The sequence below is a fragment of the Lepisosteus platostomus genome, chromosome 22, assembly GCF_059453375.1.
Source record: "Lepisosteus platostomus isolate fLepPlt1 chromosome 22, fLepPlt1.hap1, whole genome shotgun sequence".
NCBI lineage: Eukaryota > Metazoa > Chordata > Actinopteri > Semionotiformes > Lepisosteidae > Lepisosteus > Lepisosteus platostomus.
Genome location: NC_142632.1, coordinates 12,766,117 through 12,787,697, shown reverse-complemented (window position 1 = coordinate 12,787,697; position 21,581 = coordinate 12,766,117). Strand labels below are relative to the sequence as shown.

General features: G+C 38.7%; 1 protein-coding gene across 1 annotated transcript in view; it reads right to left on the bottom strand.

Moving 5' to 3' along the window:
* The window catches only part of tyw1 (tRNA-yW synthesizing protein 1 homolog (S. cerevisiae)), a 66,994-nt gene that overhangs the window by 19,693 nt on the left and 25,720 nt on the right, over positions 1 to 21,581 (bottom strand). Inside the window, exons 11-13 of the mRNA XM_088616047.1 lie at positions 19,215 to 19,324; positions 14,516 to 14,693; positions 9,653 to 9,788 (exon numbers count right to left, since the gene is read on the bottom strand). Of these exons, the coding sequence (XP_088472173.1) occupies positions 9,653 to 9,788; positions 14,516 to 14,693; positions 19,215 to 19,324 (424 nt within the window). The remainder of the gene's footprint in view (positions 1 to 9,652; positions 9,789 to 14,515; positions 14,694 to 19,214; positions 19,325 to 21,581) is intronic.

Here is a 21,581-nt window from a genome sequence, read left to right as displayed (position 1 = left end):
GACAAAAATATAGAATTCCACATCCTTTTATGATTCTCTGGCTTCTGCCAGTACAGTACACTGCAAATACAGAATTTGTCCTGTCTGTTCTTAAAGGATGCTGCACAGCAGCACAATACAAGTGGCCAAAGCATATTATCAGCTTTCTGATATCAGTAACAGAAGCAGCAGCCTTCAAATGTGGTAGAATTTAGGTAGGAGTACATTCACCACAAAGAACATTCCAGGTAACCCTCAGAATAAAAGGAACAGATTACATTCTGTAGTGCTACAAGCATTGCAACTACTTGATGGATAACTAGCCTGATGTGGTGGGAGGCGAGACTTTGAGCAGCATCTTTATTTTAATCGAACAGTTGTGGTCCATCAATCCCAGACTCCTGAGCTGGAACAAACAGACTGTGCAGTTATCCCCCACAACGCGGTGTGACTCACTGGCAGGATGTAAATGAAACGCTTGGTGGAAGTGACTGCAGGCTAAGAGACACATTTCTTAGTCGCGCAGGTGAAGGCTTACGTTTGAGGGGGGGGAGATTAACGCTGAGAACTGGGTCCTGCCATGTCGCTGGTGTGTGCTCACAGCAGGGCTATTAGCGTCACCCCACGCTGGCCCGTGAAAGCGTCTGCCGGTGATTAGGTGCGCGAGAGGTGCATTCAGGCTTTCTAAATATACCGAAACCTTTTGTCGGGCAGAGTGAATGCTCCCTGAACCAATCTGCTGCTTCTAAAAAAAAAAACAACTAAATAAAGACCCATTCGAAGAAAAGAGGATGTGAGAAAGAGAGGTTATTAGTTCGATACCGGGAGTCCTGCCTGAAACATTCTGATGCCTGCCATTTCACACTAGAGAACAAGGTGCTTTGAGCCAGGAATCAATGGGACAGTAACCAGTAAGAGAAAAGAAAGAATGCAGAAGCTGAAGAAACATTGATCGTGGTTAATTTGACTTTCTATGTCAAACATCTCTGTACTGTATCTCAGATCATTACATTGGGTGCTTAACCGAGATGTTAAGAGCAAATAAGAGACTGAAGCCACCATTGACAAACAATGAAAACAGATTTAAACTCCCTTTAAACTCTCTCAACATTGGATACAGTAGTTCCATCATGTAGAGTCACCCATAAAGTACAATAAGCAATCCTTTTCCTTTAAATTGTTCTCAAATGTTTAGTGGTTACAAAATACAGAAATGTGCACCTGGAAAACAACACTGACAGAAATATTCTTGCAGATGCTGGAAAAACAGTCTACTCACAGGGGCATCAACCCCAAACATAAGAGATGAAACACAGCCTAATTAGTGCAAATTTATTTTCTCACAATCTGTCACATAACAGAAATTAAACTGCGGAAGAAAAGGACGCAGGCAAATGGTCACAACAGTGCATCTCTCCATGTAGAGCCCGATCCAATTAAAACGACCTCATAGGCTACAGCAAAATCCAGAAAGCAAGAGAAAACCACAGGAATTGCAAAGTTACATTCTCGGCACCAAGTTATGGATGCAAATTAAACTAAAATAGGAAGGAAGAATGATCAAAAAGGAAGAGGGAGGACAAGATAGGGGATGGTTGGAAACCAGAAAACCTCTTGCTGACATCCCAGCAGGACTCAGCTAAGAAAACGGCAGGATTCTGCATCGCAGATAAATCAAGGGCACACTTAATATGGAGAAGAGCCTCTGAAGAATACTAAAATGATGCTTCTAACGGCGGTGGTGGGTGGGGGACACACAGTGTAACAACTTCGAAACAAACATAAGCAAGAGCTCAGATGCTCAAAATAATCACTACGTTACAAACACATAACAAGTGACATTTAGCCACTGCCCTGACAAAAATGTTTGATGAGCAGGTCACAGTACACAGTATTCTGACATAAAATCCAATGCCTGTCTCTGAAAGACAGAAGACCATAATTCTTCGTCACATAATGGAGATAAAAAACGATAACTATGGCCAACATATGCTTGAAACTTATGGACCCAACCTTCATAAAATTGTATTTAACGATTTACGATTGCAGTAATAAAGAACGAATATATGCTTACTCAAATATCCTGGACTGCTTCTTCACTGATCCTCGACTACTGCCTTGACAGTCACACCTGATTCCTAGGGGCATTTATGGACATATGACAAGAAAAGCAGTACAGCTCATTTCACCACTCCCTCTCCCAGGAATTTTGACAAAAATCCTCAAGCATCTCTCTGTATTAACTTTAGCAGAACTAAATTCAATGCAAATGTTTCTGACACCTGCGTTCTCAAGGCCCTGATACTAAATTTCAAGACAACATGAGATGAATCAAATCCCAGATAAAGCATGTCCATTTACATTTCTAATGGAATCCTCACTTCCAGAAGTACAAGGTAGCTGGGTAACAGATCGTGACCCTCCAAAGCTGGAGGCATGAAGCTCTGATCTGGCATTTCCAGCCTCCACTGTCCGCCTATCCACATGGGAGGGAAGCAGTGAGGTGCTCAGACAGCCCCAGGTGCACTGGACATCTTGAGCTTGCGAAGTCACCACTGGAAACTGCCCCCCCCCCGCCATCAGACTCCAGGAATTTATTAACCACTCCCCCCCACTTCCCAAAAGTGAGCAGCCGCCATCAGAACAAAAATGTCTGTACCCACCATTTTGAGTTATGCCCTCCCTAAGAAAACTGCCTGCACCTTCTGCAGCTCCACCAACTTTGCCCTCAGTTGCGCGTTTAGCATTGAAGCTCTTTCCCCAGGGGAGGCTGGCTGTTAATTTCAAGTGCAGAAATAAACTGTTGAGGCTCTGGCGGGCACAGGCCAGGCTGGGCTCCTCCTCATTTCTTTCATGCTCCTGACTGAGCTTTCTGTTCCTCTGCAGTTCCTCCCTCCTCAAACATATTTGGCGATCTAGCTTGGGAAGCCCAGGCAACTGACACATCAGACAAGAGTTCTTGCTCATTTAAAAACCAACACAAACGACACACATTCACTGGTGCACTTAACAGGCCTTTGAATTATCAGTACAACTTTAGATAGAGCCTACAATAAAAGTGCAGCTTGTTATCTGTACTTCATAAATGCCTATTTTAGTCTGTCCATTGATAAGCCTTTGTCACCCAAAAACAGTCTCCGTTGAGTTTTGCCTTTTTTTCCCCAAAAAGTCATGAAAACAAAGGGTGGAAATGTGGGCTCCTCTGTGCCAGTCCAGTCTGAGAGTAAAACAGACTTCAATATATTAATCATCAGCCGGGACTGCCCGCAGAGACAACATGCTTCAGGAAGCTCACAGAAAGCAGAGGGGTGTTGGAGTTAATTGGCGAATGGATTAGTGATGGTAATCAGGAAGCAGAAAATATCTTACTGCTTTCTGCTCTGCACACAGCAATTATAGCTTCTTCTCTTTTTTATTAATTTCTTAAACTGGAACACATACAAGAAAACCTAGTCCGACTAACCTTAAACAGTGCCTGCGTAGGTATACAGTACATGGGTGACTTCCAAAATGCATTGACACGCACAAAATAACCATTCTGCTTCTGAAGAGCCATTTAAGGTCAGAAGCCTTCAATCCCAGCTTTGAACAGCTATATGAGCGACTTTAACAGGACAAAAAATGCTGAGAAATGACGGGCTTTAAAGGGGTGTTTCAAATTATTTGTAGTCTGCCTTTACTTTTCATAAAACACCTGTTAACCAGCTTTAGCACTGAGTCCACAAAGGAAGAAGGTGGGTAAGCTGAAGCTAGTTAATGAAACAAAATCGCTGATTATTACCATGCAGAATCTTAAATGGCAAAGTGAACATTTATGGCAAATAGCAGCACACAGAACACTGGAGGTTTCTCTGTGGATAAGAATATAATGTTATTTTCTAAATTTTTTCCCCAATGCTATAAGTAAACATACTAATATACACTCCCTCTTCAGAACTGCATGCATTTATATTTCTCCACGAGTGCCTTTTTCATTTGTCCAATCAATCAAAATCAATCAAATCCAAAGTTCACAATTCAATCAAAATGGAGAAATTCAATGCAGAAGATTGGCTCATAAATAAAGCATGGCTCTATCTGCAGAACACACCAAGTGCCACTTAATAGCTCAAGCCATATTTTAATTATGAGAAGAGAAATGTCTCACAGGAGTGAGAGGCAGAGAATGCCCCCGAGCTATGTCCTGTGCTGGGACTTCTAGCACCTTAGATTTAATCATATTTCTGTTTCTCTGTCAAATGAAAGAGTATATATATATAAAAAAAAACATCTATTAATTAGATCCAAATCACCTGAATTTCTCTTCATTTACTTAATATGGCTCATAATGATAGATCATAGGACTGCTGAATCTCTGATTTGATTAACTGGTTATTCATAGGATACAACATTTTTCCATTCACCTGTCTTTTAATCACTCTGACCAACATTCAGGGATTTCAGCCTTAGAAGTGAAAGATTAATGATTATAAATGACAAAACATTATCTACAGTTTTGTTTAGCAGATTCCCTGAAGTCCTTGTGCCAAAGCACAGTTTTGCACCACTTCATGAGAGAGGATTAATAACCACTGAAACATATACATTTAGTTTCTGAGATAATTAATTCAAAGACTCACGAGACAGTGCTGGATAGTATTAAAAAATCAGGAAAACAATGTAGGCTAATCTACAGATCATTAAAGGTCATCAAAACATTCTGTGTAGCCTTAGAATTAACAAGTTCACAGACTACATTCTCTTCATGACTCGAGGAATTTGTGATAATGAAGTATGTAAAATATTCCAGTCTCTGTCAACAACAACTCCGTCAATAGTGAGGTCCCAATTTAAAGATAAACCCCACCAAGAAAAAATGAATCCAAACTGTTTTTTTGAAGAAGAAAGTTAATGAAGTAAACTGAAGAAAGTCTACACTTCGGAGACTAATATTAACTGACAAGAAACTCCACAGTGTTAGAAAAAGAGTTCAAGCAAGCCTCTGTAAACGTTTCTTAAAAATGTCTGTATCATTCTATACAGAAATAATGTAAGCCTGGTCAATATACAATATAATCTTCTGGCACTTAATTATGACAAAGACTACAGAATATATTGTTACAACCTCTGCGCACTTCGAGAGACCAATCCCCTGTCACATTTTTCCTTGGGTTCATTAGAAACAGAATTCCAGCAAACATTCTGCAGCTGATATGACATAAATCATAAGCAAATAATTTTCAACTGTTGTATTTGATGGCCAAGACTACTACATTCTCGTGTACTGTATGTCACTTCCCCTACCATTTTAATAATTTCACACTGCTGAGTCAGTTACCTGTAAGAGCCTGCTTAAATTGCTTCTTTTTTCCATACTAAATTACAGGCTGATGACTAGTAATTGCATTCATCCATGCAGCACACAGAGAAAGTGGAAGTCTCTTCCATTACTGCTCAAATAGCAATGACTTGAGCGAACTACTAAGAGTCTGAATTCATTTACTTGGTGACTCACACACACGCAAAAATGGATTTTGCAGCTGCAGGCAGATACTGAGAAAGACACCTCTTAGACCACAAAATATGAAAAAGCAATATATTGACACTGGCGTTGTATAATCCGCTATTAATATAACCTCTCGACCTCATTACAGGCTTAATAAATAGTTATACCAGACAAAAGATTCACTTTTATATTAAAGTTATTAACAACTGGCTTACTGACGTTCTCATTATAATCAATAAAGGTTATTAATTCTACCCTAGTTTCCATCCTTTTTTGTATTAAAATAGAAATCTGTATTTACATAAGCTCTACTTTCGCAGTTTGCCTGTCCACAGCATGAATGCTGTCTTTCACTAAAAAACAGCTTATTCTTGGGAGGAAAACATGAATCAAGAATTCCTAAGGGGGAGGTGGGTATTGTAGTATATCTGTAATGCCACTCAAGCATAAGGGAAGGAAAACATGTTGCACAGCTTGCACAGCTCTGCACTTGAAAGAGTAGCTTGCATCTGTTTATTTCTGAGGAGTCAGTCTGGAGTCCTAATACACATATAACCCTGCGGAATAGTGCATTCAAGGCACGCTGGTTCAGACGAATGGAACTAAAAACACCTGAACCAAAGGCAGCCCTTCCAGTTAATATTTCCCAACAGCGACATGCTATAAATGGATTACTCCTAGTGCAACTTTATGCTGCTGCATGCTGACTGCAAGTTCCTTCAGTTTGCCATGAGCTACCCTCCTGTATGTGCGTATTCCATCTTCCACCTCAAAATAAGCCTGCTTTTCAATCCAGCCACTAATGACACAGTGCTAGGCTGGAGTGTACTTCAGAGCATCTCGGCGAAAATTAATTTAAAAGCACACAAGCATCATGCAAATGATCATTGACTCTGAATGATTCCCAGTGCAAGAATCAGACTATTTCTCATCACTGGAGCTTGGCATTCCTAAAGCTTTAAATTGCAGCACATGCAGAGAAAAAACCTGGCAGATTTCTGTTTAGTAAAGCATAGTCAAATTTGGAACTTTGTAGAAAAAAAACAGCAGGGATTATTAATTTTTCCTGTTAATAATAATAATTCTGCAAGAAATCACAACGCTTAAGTGAAAGATGAGTTTCTTTGAGAGCTTTTTTCACTTTTAGTCTATCGAAGAGGGAAGGTGGTCTTTAAAAAAAAGAAATGCAAATAATCTTTTAATAACAGCTATACAAATATTAACCTCATTAAGGTACAATCAGAAAAAGCAGAATCCAGAAGTGAATTGCTGCTAAAAAAATTAATTTAAGCTTTATAGATCACAGTACTACGTCTGGGATATCCCAGTTTCTTTTACCATCTGTTCTGATTAGTAAAGCACAAAGCCCATCAGATTTTTTGTGATCAAAGAAAGGAAAAACAAGTGAGACTATGTGCCTCACGTCCAAGAACAGAACTCACCAAGCAAAGAGCATCAACGTCTTCTTTTAGGTAACTGTAGGAAAGTCTTGCTAACAGCAGACTAATATTTGAGATACAAAGAGCTGACCCTGCTCTGCTCAATACCATTGAGGTAGACTGTATAGAAAAACACCAATAAATTTCCAACTAAACCACGCAACTAATTCAGACTCCACAGTGAAGTGACGAACTAGAGTCACAGAAGGAAATTAAGAGCAGTCATGTTTAGTTCTGAAAATAGAACACAGAAAAGGTGGCAGTCTAAAAACTGTGTTGCTGCAACCAGTTCCTTATTATCAAAAACTGAGGTAATGATTCCTAGATCCATAACGTACGAGCAACGAAGCCGGGACAATGGGCTAAATGGCTTCCTTTCATTCTGTAATGCTTATTATAATAACTCTAAAAATAGACAAATACATAGGAATCTAGATAAGACAATCTGAAACACAAAGACTTCTCCAACACCTACAGTTCTGGTCAGACAGGAATTAGCTGGTTGTTAATTGCCTAATTCCTTGCATTGCTGAATCCGGTTGGCAAGCAATTGGTTACCGGAAAACTTATAGTTTCCTATATTCTTCACATAAGTCCCTTATAAATCCCTTATAAAGGTGTGTATTACTGATTACTGATTGAACATGTTGATTCAGGATAAAACTGTGAAATCAGGCAAACATTATTTTAAAATGTAATCTTATTACACAACAAATGTTCCACTATATTCGCAATGTTGAAAAAATAGCCACGTTTTATTAAGATAGTAAACTGGGAATATTCTGCATCTTTGGCTGGAACTGACATGTTTGGGATTTACTGGTAATCAGTGTACTTGCACTCTGTTATCTCTTATTCAAATTAGGTCTCACTAATCATTTGATCAACCTTTAAGAGCTAATTATTGTTTGAATTCAAACCGTAAGCCTAATAAAAAACAGACCGATAGTATTAATTTTAAATCCCTCATCTTCCTGACCTCAACCTGAATCATTCTGTGATGATACATTTGCTTTCTGAAAGCAATAATCTTCGAATCAGGCAGCTGAAGCCAAGTATCCAATGCCCACAGACCTGAGAATGGCTTTTCATCTGCCCATTTTACTTAATGGTGTCAAACAGGACAAAAGTTTATTCCGGTTAATAAATAAGATTTTCAAAACACCTGTCAAATTATGTTCAGGTTGTGTCCTTTACTCCATAAAGTTAATCATGGGTAAAAAGGACACAATCAGGTTTCTGCTAATGTACAATTTTAACAATCAGTGGCAGCCAAAAGATTCAGAAACCTCTTTGGAAGGTGATTCATAGATTTCCCAATAACTAACCTTAGAAATAACTATATGTGACTTCTGGCAATTCTTTATTCATCCATCAAGTACACTCTATAGTGGGTCATCACAAGTTATTTGTAAAGTCTAGAGGTATGCCCAAGGTCAGGAGAAATGAAGTGCTTATTTCCATGTCTTGATGTGATTAACAGCATATCTACAATTTTGTTTTGATGACCTTAGAAGTGATGTTGCTTCATTCCCCTAGTATTGACAACAAAGTAGAACGGCCCTTGGAAATCACTACTTTTTTAATCACAGCAAGTAATAAACAGCTGAACTGCAGGTATAAATCAGCCAAAAGGTAGGAAGGAAGAGGAATCAGGAGAAGACGAGACATCACTGAGCCTTCTGAAGCTTCTTCCTAATTTGTCTTGAAGTACACTCAGCACTAGCTTTAGTGCTCATCAATCCTGGTTTATTAATCTGGCATTATGGATTCAGGACACGGCTCTGCCTGAGAATACAGTGCAGAAGCCACCTGTACTTTAAAGCCTTACACAGTATCCTATACTAATAACACAAAAAAGTATTTATTGAGCAGGCAATTCTCAAAAACACTTCCCAGCCAACAAAGTCACCTCTACTCACACTTACTGTATGTGATTAAAGGTTATGTAGACATACTCAAGGTATGAAATCTGGGGAGACTATTTGAAAGGAGGTTTAGAAATATGTTTACCTTTTAAACCAAGTCAAGCTGAAAATAATAAATATTAATAAAACCCTACCGTAAAAAATTAAGTAGCAATATTAGAGAAGCAACGATCATAGAGCAAGACTAATATGTACGCAGTACAAAACTAATCAGCTTGGAGGCCCAAGCCTCTAGCAGAGTCCCTACAAAGACCCAGGACAATTACAGCTCTACTGCTGCCATCAGTGTCCCGACCCTGCTAGGTCTCCTCTCTTTGCACATGCAGGATGAGACTGCTGGATTTTGAAAGTTAACCCAGTGTTTTAATTCTTTTTAACGGGGAATCACAAATTTAATGGAGGACCTGATTGAACTTGTACCCTTGTCCATCACACAACATCACAACACGCAGCCTCGCAATGTTTTTTTTAAGTAGTCTCGCACCACTGGGGTCCGATTGTGGAGTTTGCACGATCTCTCCGTGATTGCATGAGTTTCCTCCCACAGTCCAAAAATGTACTGGTAGCTTAACTGGCTTCTGGGAAAACCGACTCTGGTGTGAGTGTGTGCATGTTAGTGTCTGTGTCTGCCCTACACCGGACTGGACTGGTGTCCCATTCATGCTGTACTCCGTCTTGTGCCTGTTGCAACGGCAACAGCTCCCTAGCAACCCTGAATTGGATGAAGATGTAAGAAAACAGATGAATGGATGGATGTTTTACAGTATTCAAACTTATTGACGGGCCATTTTCACCACTTCATAAATTGCTGGCCTTCTTACCTTCTCTCCCAGTGCTTTCAAGCTGTCTTGGAAACGCTGCCAGAAATCCTTGAAGAGTGGGCGGTCGATCTTTTTCAGGCTGTCTTTGGTGCTAGCGTCCACGCTGACATACAGCTGTGTTACAGGCTCAAGGCTCCTGTTGGACAGACGAGTATGAGGGAGGGACGATTTATTAGGCAGCCTGTCTTTTCTGTAGCCTTCATTTACACCTTGGGCTGGGAGCGCTGCCAAAAAGCCCCAACTCAGGCTCTTTAACATGTAAACGAGAAAAACTTAAGTGAATTGCTATCAATTCCTGAGCAGCCTGAACTGAACTGAACTTTGCACAGAAACGTTCGGAAAAAAAGTCGTGTAAAGGCTGTGGCACAGTTCCACTCTTTCCCACAAGTGTCTTCAGGTCGCTGACTTTCAAAGTTACTGAGAAAGTTTAACGCCTTCACCTGGTAGCCTTCATCATCTGGTTTAAATGAGCTACCCGACGAAAATCTGCAGACGAAAGATGGGGAATGTGCAAAATATACAGTCAGATAATCCAGCAGGAAATGAGTTGCACGAAAGGGAACAAAAATCAAGCCAACTAGTACATTAGTGCATAAATTCAAATTTACTGTGACTGCACAACTGACAGAATCATATTCTCACATCCTGCAGGTTTTACATCAGGGATGCAGGTCTGAATTCAGAGATTAGCATTCTGCAGGAGCATTATGACAACCTGATAACCAGCCCCAAACCACAGAACCTGATGCCAGGCCAATAAAGTTATTTTATAGCACCTGGTGTTTTGTTTAAATGTGGTTAACATAATCAAGATTGATACAATCAGCTTTCGGTATTGCTATTTTAATGAGTTCTGGAAAGAACTGTTGCATACAAGCAGTAAATTCTAGCAAAACGTTGTCAAACAAACGCTCTATCAGAAAAGACTGTTTTTCTATTGTAAGATTTTAAGTGCTGGTATAGCAATTTAGGCTTAATATTAATCTCCTTCTGACGGGCAAGCTGGTTAGATCTAAGTCAACTAGTATCAGGGAAAACAGAGTAAGGAGAGCGTTCCCTCCGAGTTACAGACACAAGGGAGGTAAATCATAAAACGACATGAGCTTTTACAGAGCTAAAGGTTACAGTATTCATTTATCTTTCACAGACTTGAAGTTCAGATTATTTGAACTCATTAAACCTCTAAAGAGTAGAGGAGAGGTCTGTCAACAGGATGACAGTTTGAACAGATGCTGTAAATTGATCAAAGATAAAAGCAGCAGTGCCCCACCACTGCCCATCTACTGCCTCTGAATTCAAATAAGGATACTTGTTGGCCTTTTGATTAAAATTCAGAAGAGTGAGAGAACAACAGTAAGAAGTAGTAATAATAATGTTTAATATAGTCTACAATTCTGCCAGTTCTTTAAAGCTTTGATGTAAAGGATGTATTGTGCCAACTCAAGAAGTGCATTAAACTGATTAACTGCATGGCAGGTGTAGAATATTCCTTATTCGGCTTGACTAACCCACTGTGATAATAAGAAGAGTTTTTCCATAAACAGCAATGATGCAAAAGGTTGACAGAAATTAGAGAGAGACTGTAGATTTGGAATACAATGTTTTACACTATATTTTGCTGTAGGCTGTTGCCTGTAAATCAGAACCTGTAGTCAGACTTGGTATTGATTTCAGTAAAAAAAATACTTTGGAAACAAGGGTGTTCCAGCACACTGGAAGCAGGAAGAATCAAAATGAAAATCTGAAAGTCTTCCTCTGTCCCTGTTTGTTGCTCACAGTCACTGCTTCTGCCTCTTTACCAGAATTAGCTCGTAAACGGCCAGGGGACTGTCCTCCCGCAAACCAGTCCCAATCAAATGTTAAAACCTTTCACATCTTTACTCATTTTAAAGGATATCTTTGTTTCAGAACAGGGCAGCTACTTAAAATTAATAACTAATGTAGCAAGGCTGCTCCATTTTCACTTTAAGCCAGAAAATGTTTTGCTATTGTATGCAACTCTGAGTTCCAGTTAACATTTGTGGATGAAATGGATTTAATGATAAAGCACATGTGCACTCATACAACTGAGCACACCGCGCTCTGACCTAGATATGCTGCTCACAATAACCGTATGCAAAAAACCTTTTTAGGCACTGTGTGGCTAACTTCATACTTAATTTACATTTGATGAGGAAAGCCTGCCACACACCATACCACGTCATGTAAAAAATTCAGACCTCATACAGTAGCTGTACCCCGCACTGAAACCCTTTCAAGTGGGACACATATAGTGAAGTACTTAATATGTATGGAATAATTACTGGAAGAAATATACAGCCATTTTTGTCACCAAACTGCCTGAGGTTTCATTATAGTATAATAAGAACTGACTTAATTGATCTGCTCCTAACGAAGCTGCCGAGATAAAACAGCGATCAACTTCAAAGAACAGGAGGTAAGCCACCTTAGCCTGAACCAAATTGTCACATATTACCTGAGACTATGCTGCATAAAAAGGGTTAGACAAATGTGTCCGTTATGCAGGGGTGATTCAGCTCTGTGTTACTGTATGCACTGAGCTCAATAAAGGCTGAATCTGCACAAGACTGTCTCCTGCTCTTCTGCTGAAGCAGTTCCCACAACACCCTTCATCTCAGAAGGACAGAAAATTCAATAGCAGCAAAGTAAGTCACAGTGCTCAGTCTCTTCATTCATTTAACAGACATCTGTAAGGAATGATTCTTAACAAACACGGTGAGCGTTCTGACAAGGAAATTCAAGAGGCGGCAGTTTTAACCTAAGGCTACATTGTTCCATTTACCCTCTTACAGTTAAATTAGTGTAAATCATGAGCACCAAGAAGATTAGCATCAAGATCAATGCGCTTAATGCTTTACAAACATCAAGTTCAGCTAAGCTTCTGTTTCAGGTGAAGGCACTTCCAAGAAAATCCACCATACCTTTTATAAGGCTTCTCAAAAGTGGCAACAAAGCCTGTAATGAATTTCTAAAAGTGCTGAGCAAAGGCATGCCACAAAGCCACTAGCCCAACCTGCCAGCGAACTGAAAAAAGGAGAAGGAATTGGATCATTTTACTAAACACACACACCAGATGTTTCTGAGGGTAGGGGTATGTCTGCTTTCAGATGGGATAACCTAAAGAAAACTGCTACTTCCACTCAAGAAGCAGGACAAAGAAGGACTCCCTCAAGGAGGATGGGTGAGACGATATCACAGTAACTCCTATTTATTACTCCAGGAGACACCACATTAACCCCAATCCATTAATTGAATCCATTACTGCCAATGTTAAAGAAGAACGTATTCGTTTTTTCAGACGTTTTCTGCCATGCATCCTTAATGTAAGGAGCACGTAGAAGGAAAATATTATTTTTTCACCTTCACATGGTAATATTAAATGTGCAATGTAGCACAAAGGTGAAATGTCACCAGTACCTGTTGGCAGCTTTTTCCTCTATGTTCTACAGTGTACTGAGAGACTGGATACTTTCCATTAGGACAGGGGAACTGGGGGCCAGGGACTAAGCCAAATTCTAGCATAGCTTAAACAAACGAGGGGCCCCAATTATTCTCCTCTCAATTCTCTTTTATTTACAGGTGAAGTTTGCAAATAATATCGATTTTTGTTTGTAGGAATTTGTTACCAAGCCAGCAAAGTCCACGTGTGTGGGGAGTTGGCAGCCATGAAATCGTATGTAAGTGTGTCAATGCAATGGAAAATATAAGTCAGCTGGTGACTTATATGTAGTTTGTGTCATGTTTTAAGGTTCAAATAAGATGTTTGTGTTGGAAGTGGTTACTCTATTATATTAATACAGAGTTGTGCTACTAGATCAAATAAATGATGGCCAATGAAGGCGGTCAGACTAAGGGACTCCTCTCAATATTCTCTAATTTACAGTTAGGATGATCCCACGACATTGGGACCCATAATACTTAAGATCACAGTTAAATTTTAGAGTCAATTTAAACTCTAAAATCTGGTCTACAACATATTTTCTACAAATATTCTTTAGAACAGATAAGAAAAAAAAATCCTAACACTCCAGAAACATTACCCATGCCAGAAAATGTGAATCTGTAATGCTGACACATGTTGTTCATTGAATAAACCTTCAATAAAACGTAGGGCCTTTATTAATATTAATGCCTGCGGTTTCTAGTGTATTTTTTAATTCAGTGAAATCCAATGCCAGCGCTTTTGCAGAGGAGAAAGACTCAGTGGGTATGCTGCAGGGGAGTTTTTCAGTTAAATCCATCACTCCAACAGCAGCATCTTAGAAACGTTGTAAAGTATGCTTTGAACTAAAAGCCTGCTTGTGATCTCATTCACCGAGTTACAATGGTATCTGTACTGTTACTGAAGTTCACTCTAAGTATCCTCACTGAAGTGACTTGTTTCCTTCAGATAAATGTTTGGCTAAATTAACATCAGCCTGTTTAACTCGATTCAAAAATAACTTCTAGGGTTTCACAGAAAGAAAAAGGGGGAAATTGATTTTTCAGAGAACTGAGAATTCACAGATCGATCAGAAACCAAACATTTAACATTTTCAAAAGTCTAAGCTTTTCAATTTCAAAGCTGCTTATTTCTGGCAGGGCAACCAAAGATATATTAAGAGTTGCAAAGAACACTTTGATATTTATTTTCTTAAAATATGCACAGATCAAAAGTTGGTAACAGAGTGCTCAGGCAGGCAAGAGATGACCTTTAGGAAGAAGTGAGGCAGAAACTCCTCTCTCATTGATGGACTCCAAAAGCAGCTATAGAGAACTCGGAGGCAGACCTCCACAGTGATGCTGGGGAAGTCTGCATGCAAGAGAGCAGTGTTTCTCAGTGTTTTAGAACTCTGTCCCCACCTGATCTCCTCTGGGAACTGTGCGTTTGTCACCAGGAAGCTGGAAATCCTGTGGTGGTGAAGCAGCTTCAGGAACCTGTTGATCTCAGGGTACATGATGGGTTCTCCCACCAGGGACAGAGCACAGTGCTTCACCATCAACCCTTCCTCATAGCGGTCTGCCATCACGCCTGGAACTCCTGCAACACACACAGCCATTAACATCAGTGCACATGCATCACTTCCACCAGCCTTTAAACTCTGGACATTTGGTTATTCTGTATAAAGTACTTTACTTGCTACGTGCACTGTGCTTAAATGCAGTGCAGAGAACTTAGGTAATAAGTATACATTATCTTCTGAAGAATTACCTTGAATATCTTCAAATGCAAAGTTATTGTATAATTTAGGATGTTGAAAATGTGCGAAACAACATTTGAATTCGTACTCTATTCTACTATACCCTCAGCTTTTGTTTTCCTCTATTAATTTCTTTATAGGTTCTCAGTTGGCATGCATCATTAGTGATTCTCTGCTTCTTGTGCTTTGAGTATCCAAGGCAGAATTCCTTCTGAACAACATACAGTACACCAAGGCAAAGCGTGTGAATATGACGAATGAAAGTGCATCAGCATTTCACAGGCTGTAGTGCACATATCCTCACCAGCAGAAATGAAAAGTAATGCACTTTCCCTGAGGTGTGAAAAAGCACTCCCACTCAACACCCATGTCGTTTTTTTTAGAATAATCATCAAAGCCAATGAAATGTGATGTGGCTCTCCAATGTGAGTGCATCCATTATTTTAAGAACAACTCTCCTCTACCGACCAGAAAACTGTGTGGAAAAAAAGACAGCATCCAAAATCGCTTTCACACATTTCCACAGGCACTGACGATTTTTCTCAATTGACCAAATCGAAGTTATGCTACTCCACATCAGGGAGGAAAATTAATGCACCACATCTTAAAACCCAGCCATCTTAAGCAGAGTGAAATCGGTTACTGTGCAGTGAAATCTCCCTGCCATTATCTAATGTATTCTATGACTCCAGACATGGAGAGCTTTCATTATTTTAAAATTAAGCTCTAAAGATCTATCAATCTATCAACCAAAGAATGACAATAACTGAAATACTTTAACTGACCACCTCAAACTATATGCTTTATCTAACTGTTTAGCAATTACATATGCTGGATTGACTGAACATGTAACTCTAAGTTATACATTGGGTTTACAGGGATTATTGCAGCCTGATTCTTAGTATGTCACAGCTTATCCACTACCCTCTATAAGATCTTCATAGTCCAGATCTGCACTGTAGTATAATTACTCAACATATGCTTTATTGCGTTGTATTAAATGCACTTTGTTCAATATATCAGTTTTTTTATAAACTAAAATGTGTGTGCAGAACAGCAGACAAATGTACACGAGGATTAAGGACAGAGGCTTTGGAACAGTTTTCCTAGCTAGATTTCAACAGGGCCCTGCAGCACCATTAAATACAAAGAAGCCACATTGTTATTTGAAAAGGCATTTATGGATTTTACTCTACAGAGACCTACAGAAAGAAATAGTAAATTCTTAAACCGAGAAAAAAAATCAAAATAAAATTACATTTCCATTGATTAACGCATGCAACCTCAGCCGAAATTCATCAAATATACTTTTGGAGGACAAATCACACATCAGCCTATTACAGAGACAAGCTTTTACTGAAATCACATTACATCTTCATCAAGCAATAGAAAATAAATAAATAAGACAAGAGGATGCCTTTTGCAACCCCAAGTGGGTCTTTAATGAAATTACATGTTATACATTGAACATGTAATGTAAGCAGCACTGACACAAGCAATCACAAACTGAAGAATATCCACTTTATTGTTCATATGTGTCTATCAACCAAATACAACCCTTAAAAAGTCTTGACAAAATACCAGAACCATTAATGTCATCAAATGTGCCTCCCTATAGTTGGTTTACCTGATTGGGTATAGCAGAATTAAAACGCGTTTCCGAACTGTCTAGTTTTTCTTTCATGTCAAAAATCTACTGAAGGACCTCAGCTCTCAATTTTGTAGACAAATAGTTTCAAGGAATGTACAATACTTATAATAATATTTTCAGAAAAGAAAATTCGGGGTTTATGGGATTTAAAAAAAATAAATCAAATTAAGCTGATTAAGCTTGACAGAGACAGACATGAAAAACTAAGATGATGGCTTCCTCAAGAATGTGGTTCGGCATAAAACTGTAGATTATTTTTTAATCAAAACTTGAACTGAAAACTACTTTCTCAAATGACTCACTATCCCAATGCCAGATAACATTTCAAACATAAATCTTCATAGGAAGTCAAGTTCTCATTTTTATTATGAGAAGTCAATCATCAATCAATAATAATATTTTATTCCATTAAAAATACATGAAAGAAGTTAAGAACAACCTTTTCCTCCCATACTGAAAAAATGAATTAAAAAGCCATGCAAAACTCCAAAACCATTAAAGCTCTTGTGTATATATATATTATAATATTGTGCAAATAAATTCAGCTGGGATCATGTATGAATCATTTACAACAGGGAGAGTTGTATGCCTTCTCAATGCTGTATTAGTAATCCCTTCCACCTGTCTCTCTCCAATGAAGTAGTTACGGATTCAGCTCAGTCTCTCATTTTCTAATGCAACGTCATCTTGCATAACATTTGTCCTTGTCTGAAGGACATCTTGAAACATGTCTTGGAAGGAAACTTCCATTCCATCAATTGACTCAAAAGCGCTCTGTTTTTACTCCCAGGATGAGATTGGTCTAGTTTTATTACCTACTCTTATAAAAGGCAAATCAGTTATTATCGTGCTTTATTGGTGAGCCTTTAAAACTGTTGTAAAGGCACCTAAAATATATACACACAAACTCATTTGTGTTATCATCCTTCAGGAATAAAAATGATTACACATAGTCCGGCAGTGTCCTTTACCGCTGGCAGTGAATACATTACGCTCTCAAAATAAGATGGAATGTGGAAGAATCCAGAATTTAAGGATCCATACGGAAAGTGATGCCAGCATTGCATACATACAGTATTTAAAGTTCCATTTCTCTAGTTCAATTGCCACTAAAGCACAAACATATAATAAGAATGTTTCCTACAAAAATGCCTATCTGCCTTCTCATTTGGCTGGGTCAATTCTAACCTGTCCTTTAAAAACAAATCATTTTGAACCACCTGTGCAATTACCTTTAAACACATCTTTTAAAGAAATATTTTATTTGGGCTGAGTCTGGTATTGTGGTCACTGCACCTTCTAAAGATCTAGTATTTCAGCAATACTCTCTGCAATATTTCTGTACCTTTCAGCAAGACAGATATGCTCCAAGAATGTTACAGAGCTTCTTGTAGAAAAGGCTGCCATTTTCTCTCACACTTTTTGCAACATTGGCAGGATCTTAAAATGCAGCTAACAGAAGATGTAGGTGAAGGTGCATCTATCCCCCAGCAAACAATACACTATGCATCGCAAAACAGGTTAAATAGCACCTGAGAACACATTTGTGGAATAAATCTTTAAATATTACAAGTTAAACATTTTTGTGAAGCCATGTTTTTGTAAAGTAGGATAATTAAAGTATAAAAAATAGATCAAATACGCTTCACTTTGGGATATGTATGAAGACACACACCGAGCTCTCTGTAGCAGAGACAATGGAAGCCCAATGAGTGCATCACTATAAAAATGTGTTCGTTAAGTGGACTGAAGTAGGGCAGCCTTTGGGCTGCAAATTCAGTGAGGGTTCCATTCCATTTATGGCATGAATACAGTGACTCTAAGAGCTCTGTGCTGGAGTCAAAATGAATTAAAAATGCTTTGCCTCACAATGGAACTGTATAATTCTTATAAGGTTCCAGCCATAAAAAAACCTTTCTAAATCTTTTACTTTCATTGAAGATCAAGCCCTTGTGTTGTATAACTGTTGTCAATTGTACATCTAGTTCATGATCACTGCAGATTATTATTAGACACACTGATAAAACCTGCCCAGCAGTTACTACCCCATGTTACATGCAAAGAGTGAGTCACAGCGATATTCACTGATTATTAATTAATCATTGCTGAAATATTTCCATTATCCCCTCGAGTTTCTGAAAGCAGCACTGCACTGTGATGATAATAATAATAACAAAGAAGTGAGGACAATCCTTCTCATTTCAACAAAAAAAATATCTGACTGTAAGGCAATTGGGAAAGGATTGTTATCGATCACTTATGTGTTTATGTGATTAAAACATGGGTATAATTGACAGAGACTGTGCTAAGAATTCACAGAAATGCATTTAAGAGAAACAATTTAGTCAATGAGTCCTTCTTATTTGTTAAACTACAGGACACATTTCCACAAGACAATTACAGTGATTGCTTTGCTTATTTAAGGGTTAAATCTGGACAGTCAAGCATAAGGGCATCAGGATCACTTCTTGTACTGAAAACACAGAAAAACACACTTTAAGCCATCTTTTTACAAAATTCTTCATTATCCTTATTGTTAATTGATCACAACGGATATTTTGCTTTAAATTAAAAAGAGAAAAACAATGCTGATTAAGGGAAGGAGTAATTTCAGCCTTAGTCTGTATGCAAACTGCTGAAAAAGTGAAAGTACTACTCTATGGTTCCACAAGAAAGCTTGTGTACCTGGGACCTGGGAACTTAACTTTACCTCTGAATTGTCTGATCATGTTCTGGTGGTTCTCCACAGCTTCCTTCAAGATCTTCTCTGGGGGGTCCATCTTCCAGCGCCATTCAGTGCCCACAGGGTTAGTGTGATGTCTGCCAAGACAGAGCCCAACAAGGCAAATTCATTCACCGTCAAAAAGGCAACATTCCTAGCTCAAAAGTGATGACACTATCTAAGATAGGAAGCAAACATCTATTCCAAACTGATCAGACTCAGGGATATCAAGGCTTGATATGGTACATGATGACCAGTAAAGACACTCGTTTATAACACAGGATGAGCACTGTAAATTGGACAATTCGAGTACGAACTGTCATGTAAGCTACTGTTCCCAGCATTCCCCAAAAACCAGCAGGGATGTGTGAGGCCCAACGTGACCACAGTATCCCATCATGTGCTAGGCTCCAGCAACCATGCAGTGCTGTCAGCAAGCCCTTCATCAGTCCTTCAGTGAACACCGCAGGACCTGTGCTGATGGCTCAAAGTGTGCACACCGAGAAGGAAGCATATATGATCTCTAAGAGATATGGAAACACGGGCAAATGTAGTAATCCACTACAGTAATACCTGGCTGCTCCGAACTGAGAGTGGGTAGCATAAAAAGAAGTAATAAAGCTGACTTCAAATTTAAAAAATATTGCTTTGCCTATGCCACAATGTTTTTTTACCATACAGTGGTGCTGAACCAACAGATCACTCTATTAGTAAGATTGTGCTCTCAAGCACTGCTAAGTGTTGATTGGGGGTGATTCACTACTCAAAGTGCAGAACAGCTGCTGGAATTTGTGCCTTCTTCCATCTAGATATACTAGGCAGGGTAAACCTCCACCTGTTCACCAGTGTTCTTTCTCCTATTACCCCTTAGTAACTCTATCAGACCTGTAAAGAGCATCAAAAACATACTGAACCAAAAAAAACATGAAGAAGGTGGTTATATACTGCATGGCACAAAATGTGAGCAAACTCTGTGAGCTTGTTTTAATTAGATGAGTCATTGAATTAGCAATTAGTAAATTCTGTATATCATTCCAGATCGTTTTAGCTCCATTTGTACACTGGAGAGCAATGCTGTTACAAAAAGACATTATGTAACTCCCTCATGAAACAATAAAATTCACATTGCACATTAAGCTTTAAAACTCACTTCCAGCAAATAAAAATAAAACAAATTTACAGACCAGGTTTTGCTGCTGTCACAAAAAGGTATTCCCTGTTCAGGTTTTGTAAGGGTAATATTTTGCATAATAAATCAATTGACCGTGGAGTTATAGCAGGGCTTTACTCACAAGAGTTTATTTAAAAAAAGACAAGGCTGGCAATATTGTGATAGCCACAAAATAACACTTAACTCCTGCAGAGCAACCCAGATAACAAAAAACAATCAGGTAGTTTCCACTCAGGTCTATAGAAAGTATCCCTGCAGAAAATCCTATCAGACTACATTTTTTCTACCTGGCACTGCTCTATTAAATTTCCCACAGTGCCCTTAAACATTATCATCATTATTACTTTTTCTTCTTTTACAGTCTTTCTCTACTGTATAACATGGTGTTCACAACCCAGGCTTAAAGAACTTTTAATTATGTTCCCCGGCTGATAAAGTCTGTAAGCTACTGGAATAGCATACGAAACCGCAAATAAACTCCACTGAAACAGCCTCTGCTGCTACATCAGCTGCTTTACTCCATGAAATCCAATTTTCTCGAGAAGCCTGTTTAATAGTTATACCACGTCTTGAAATGGAAGGTAAAGATTTGCTCCATTTCTCCTAAATTAGGTCACTCAATTTCTACTTATTTAGCTGTTTAATACAGTAACTATCTACGTGAACTTGGCCCCGTGTTCAGAAATGTCAGACTGCTGAATTTTCGTATATTAATTTTGTTTCAAAAACATGATAAGAGAGACTGCAGCTTAACTTATGATAAATTACAGTATTACAATACAAATGCTCCTGAGGTATGAGAAAAAATAGTTTTATCTTCTAAAGACTTGCAGTTTCATACATATCACCTTATATAGAATCATTAAACCTGACCTATTCATTACAAATAATCAAGTGAGAAACAATATGTACTGTATATCTCAAAGGAATTAAAGAGCTGTACACCAATGGATTGCAGTAGCTTGTCTAAAGTGATGCTGTTGTCCAAGACATTACTGACATGTTGGCAACTGCAACGTCAAAACATTTAGTTTTTCTTGTTTTTCTTTTGTATTGCATGGTTCATTTATTCCGCTGTCTACTTCGTCCAGATCCCCAAGTGCTTCTGTTTTCATTGCAACACCACTGAGGACAAAAACCTTTGTTCATGGGACTGATCAGAGGTTATCTTCATTCTGTCGTGG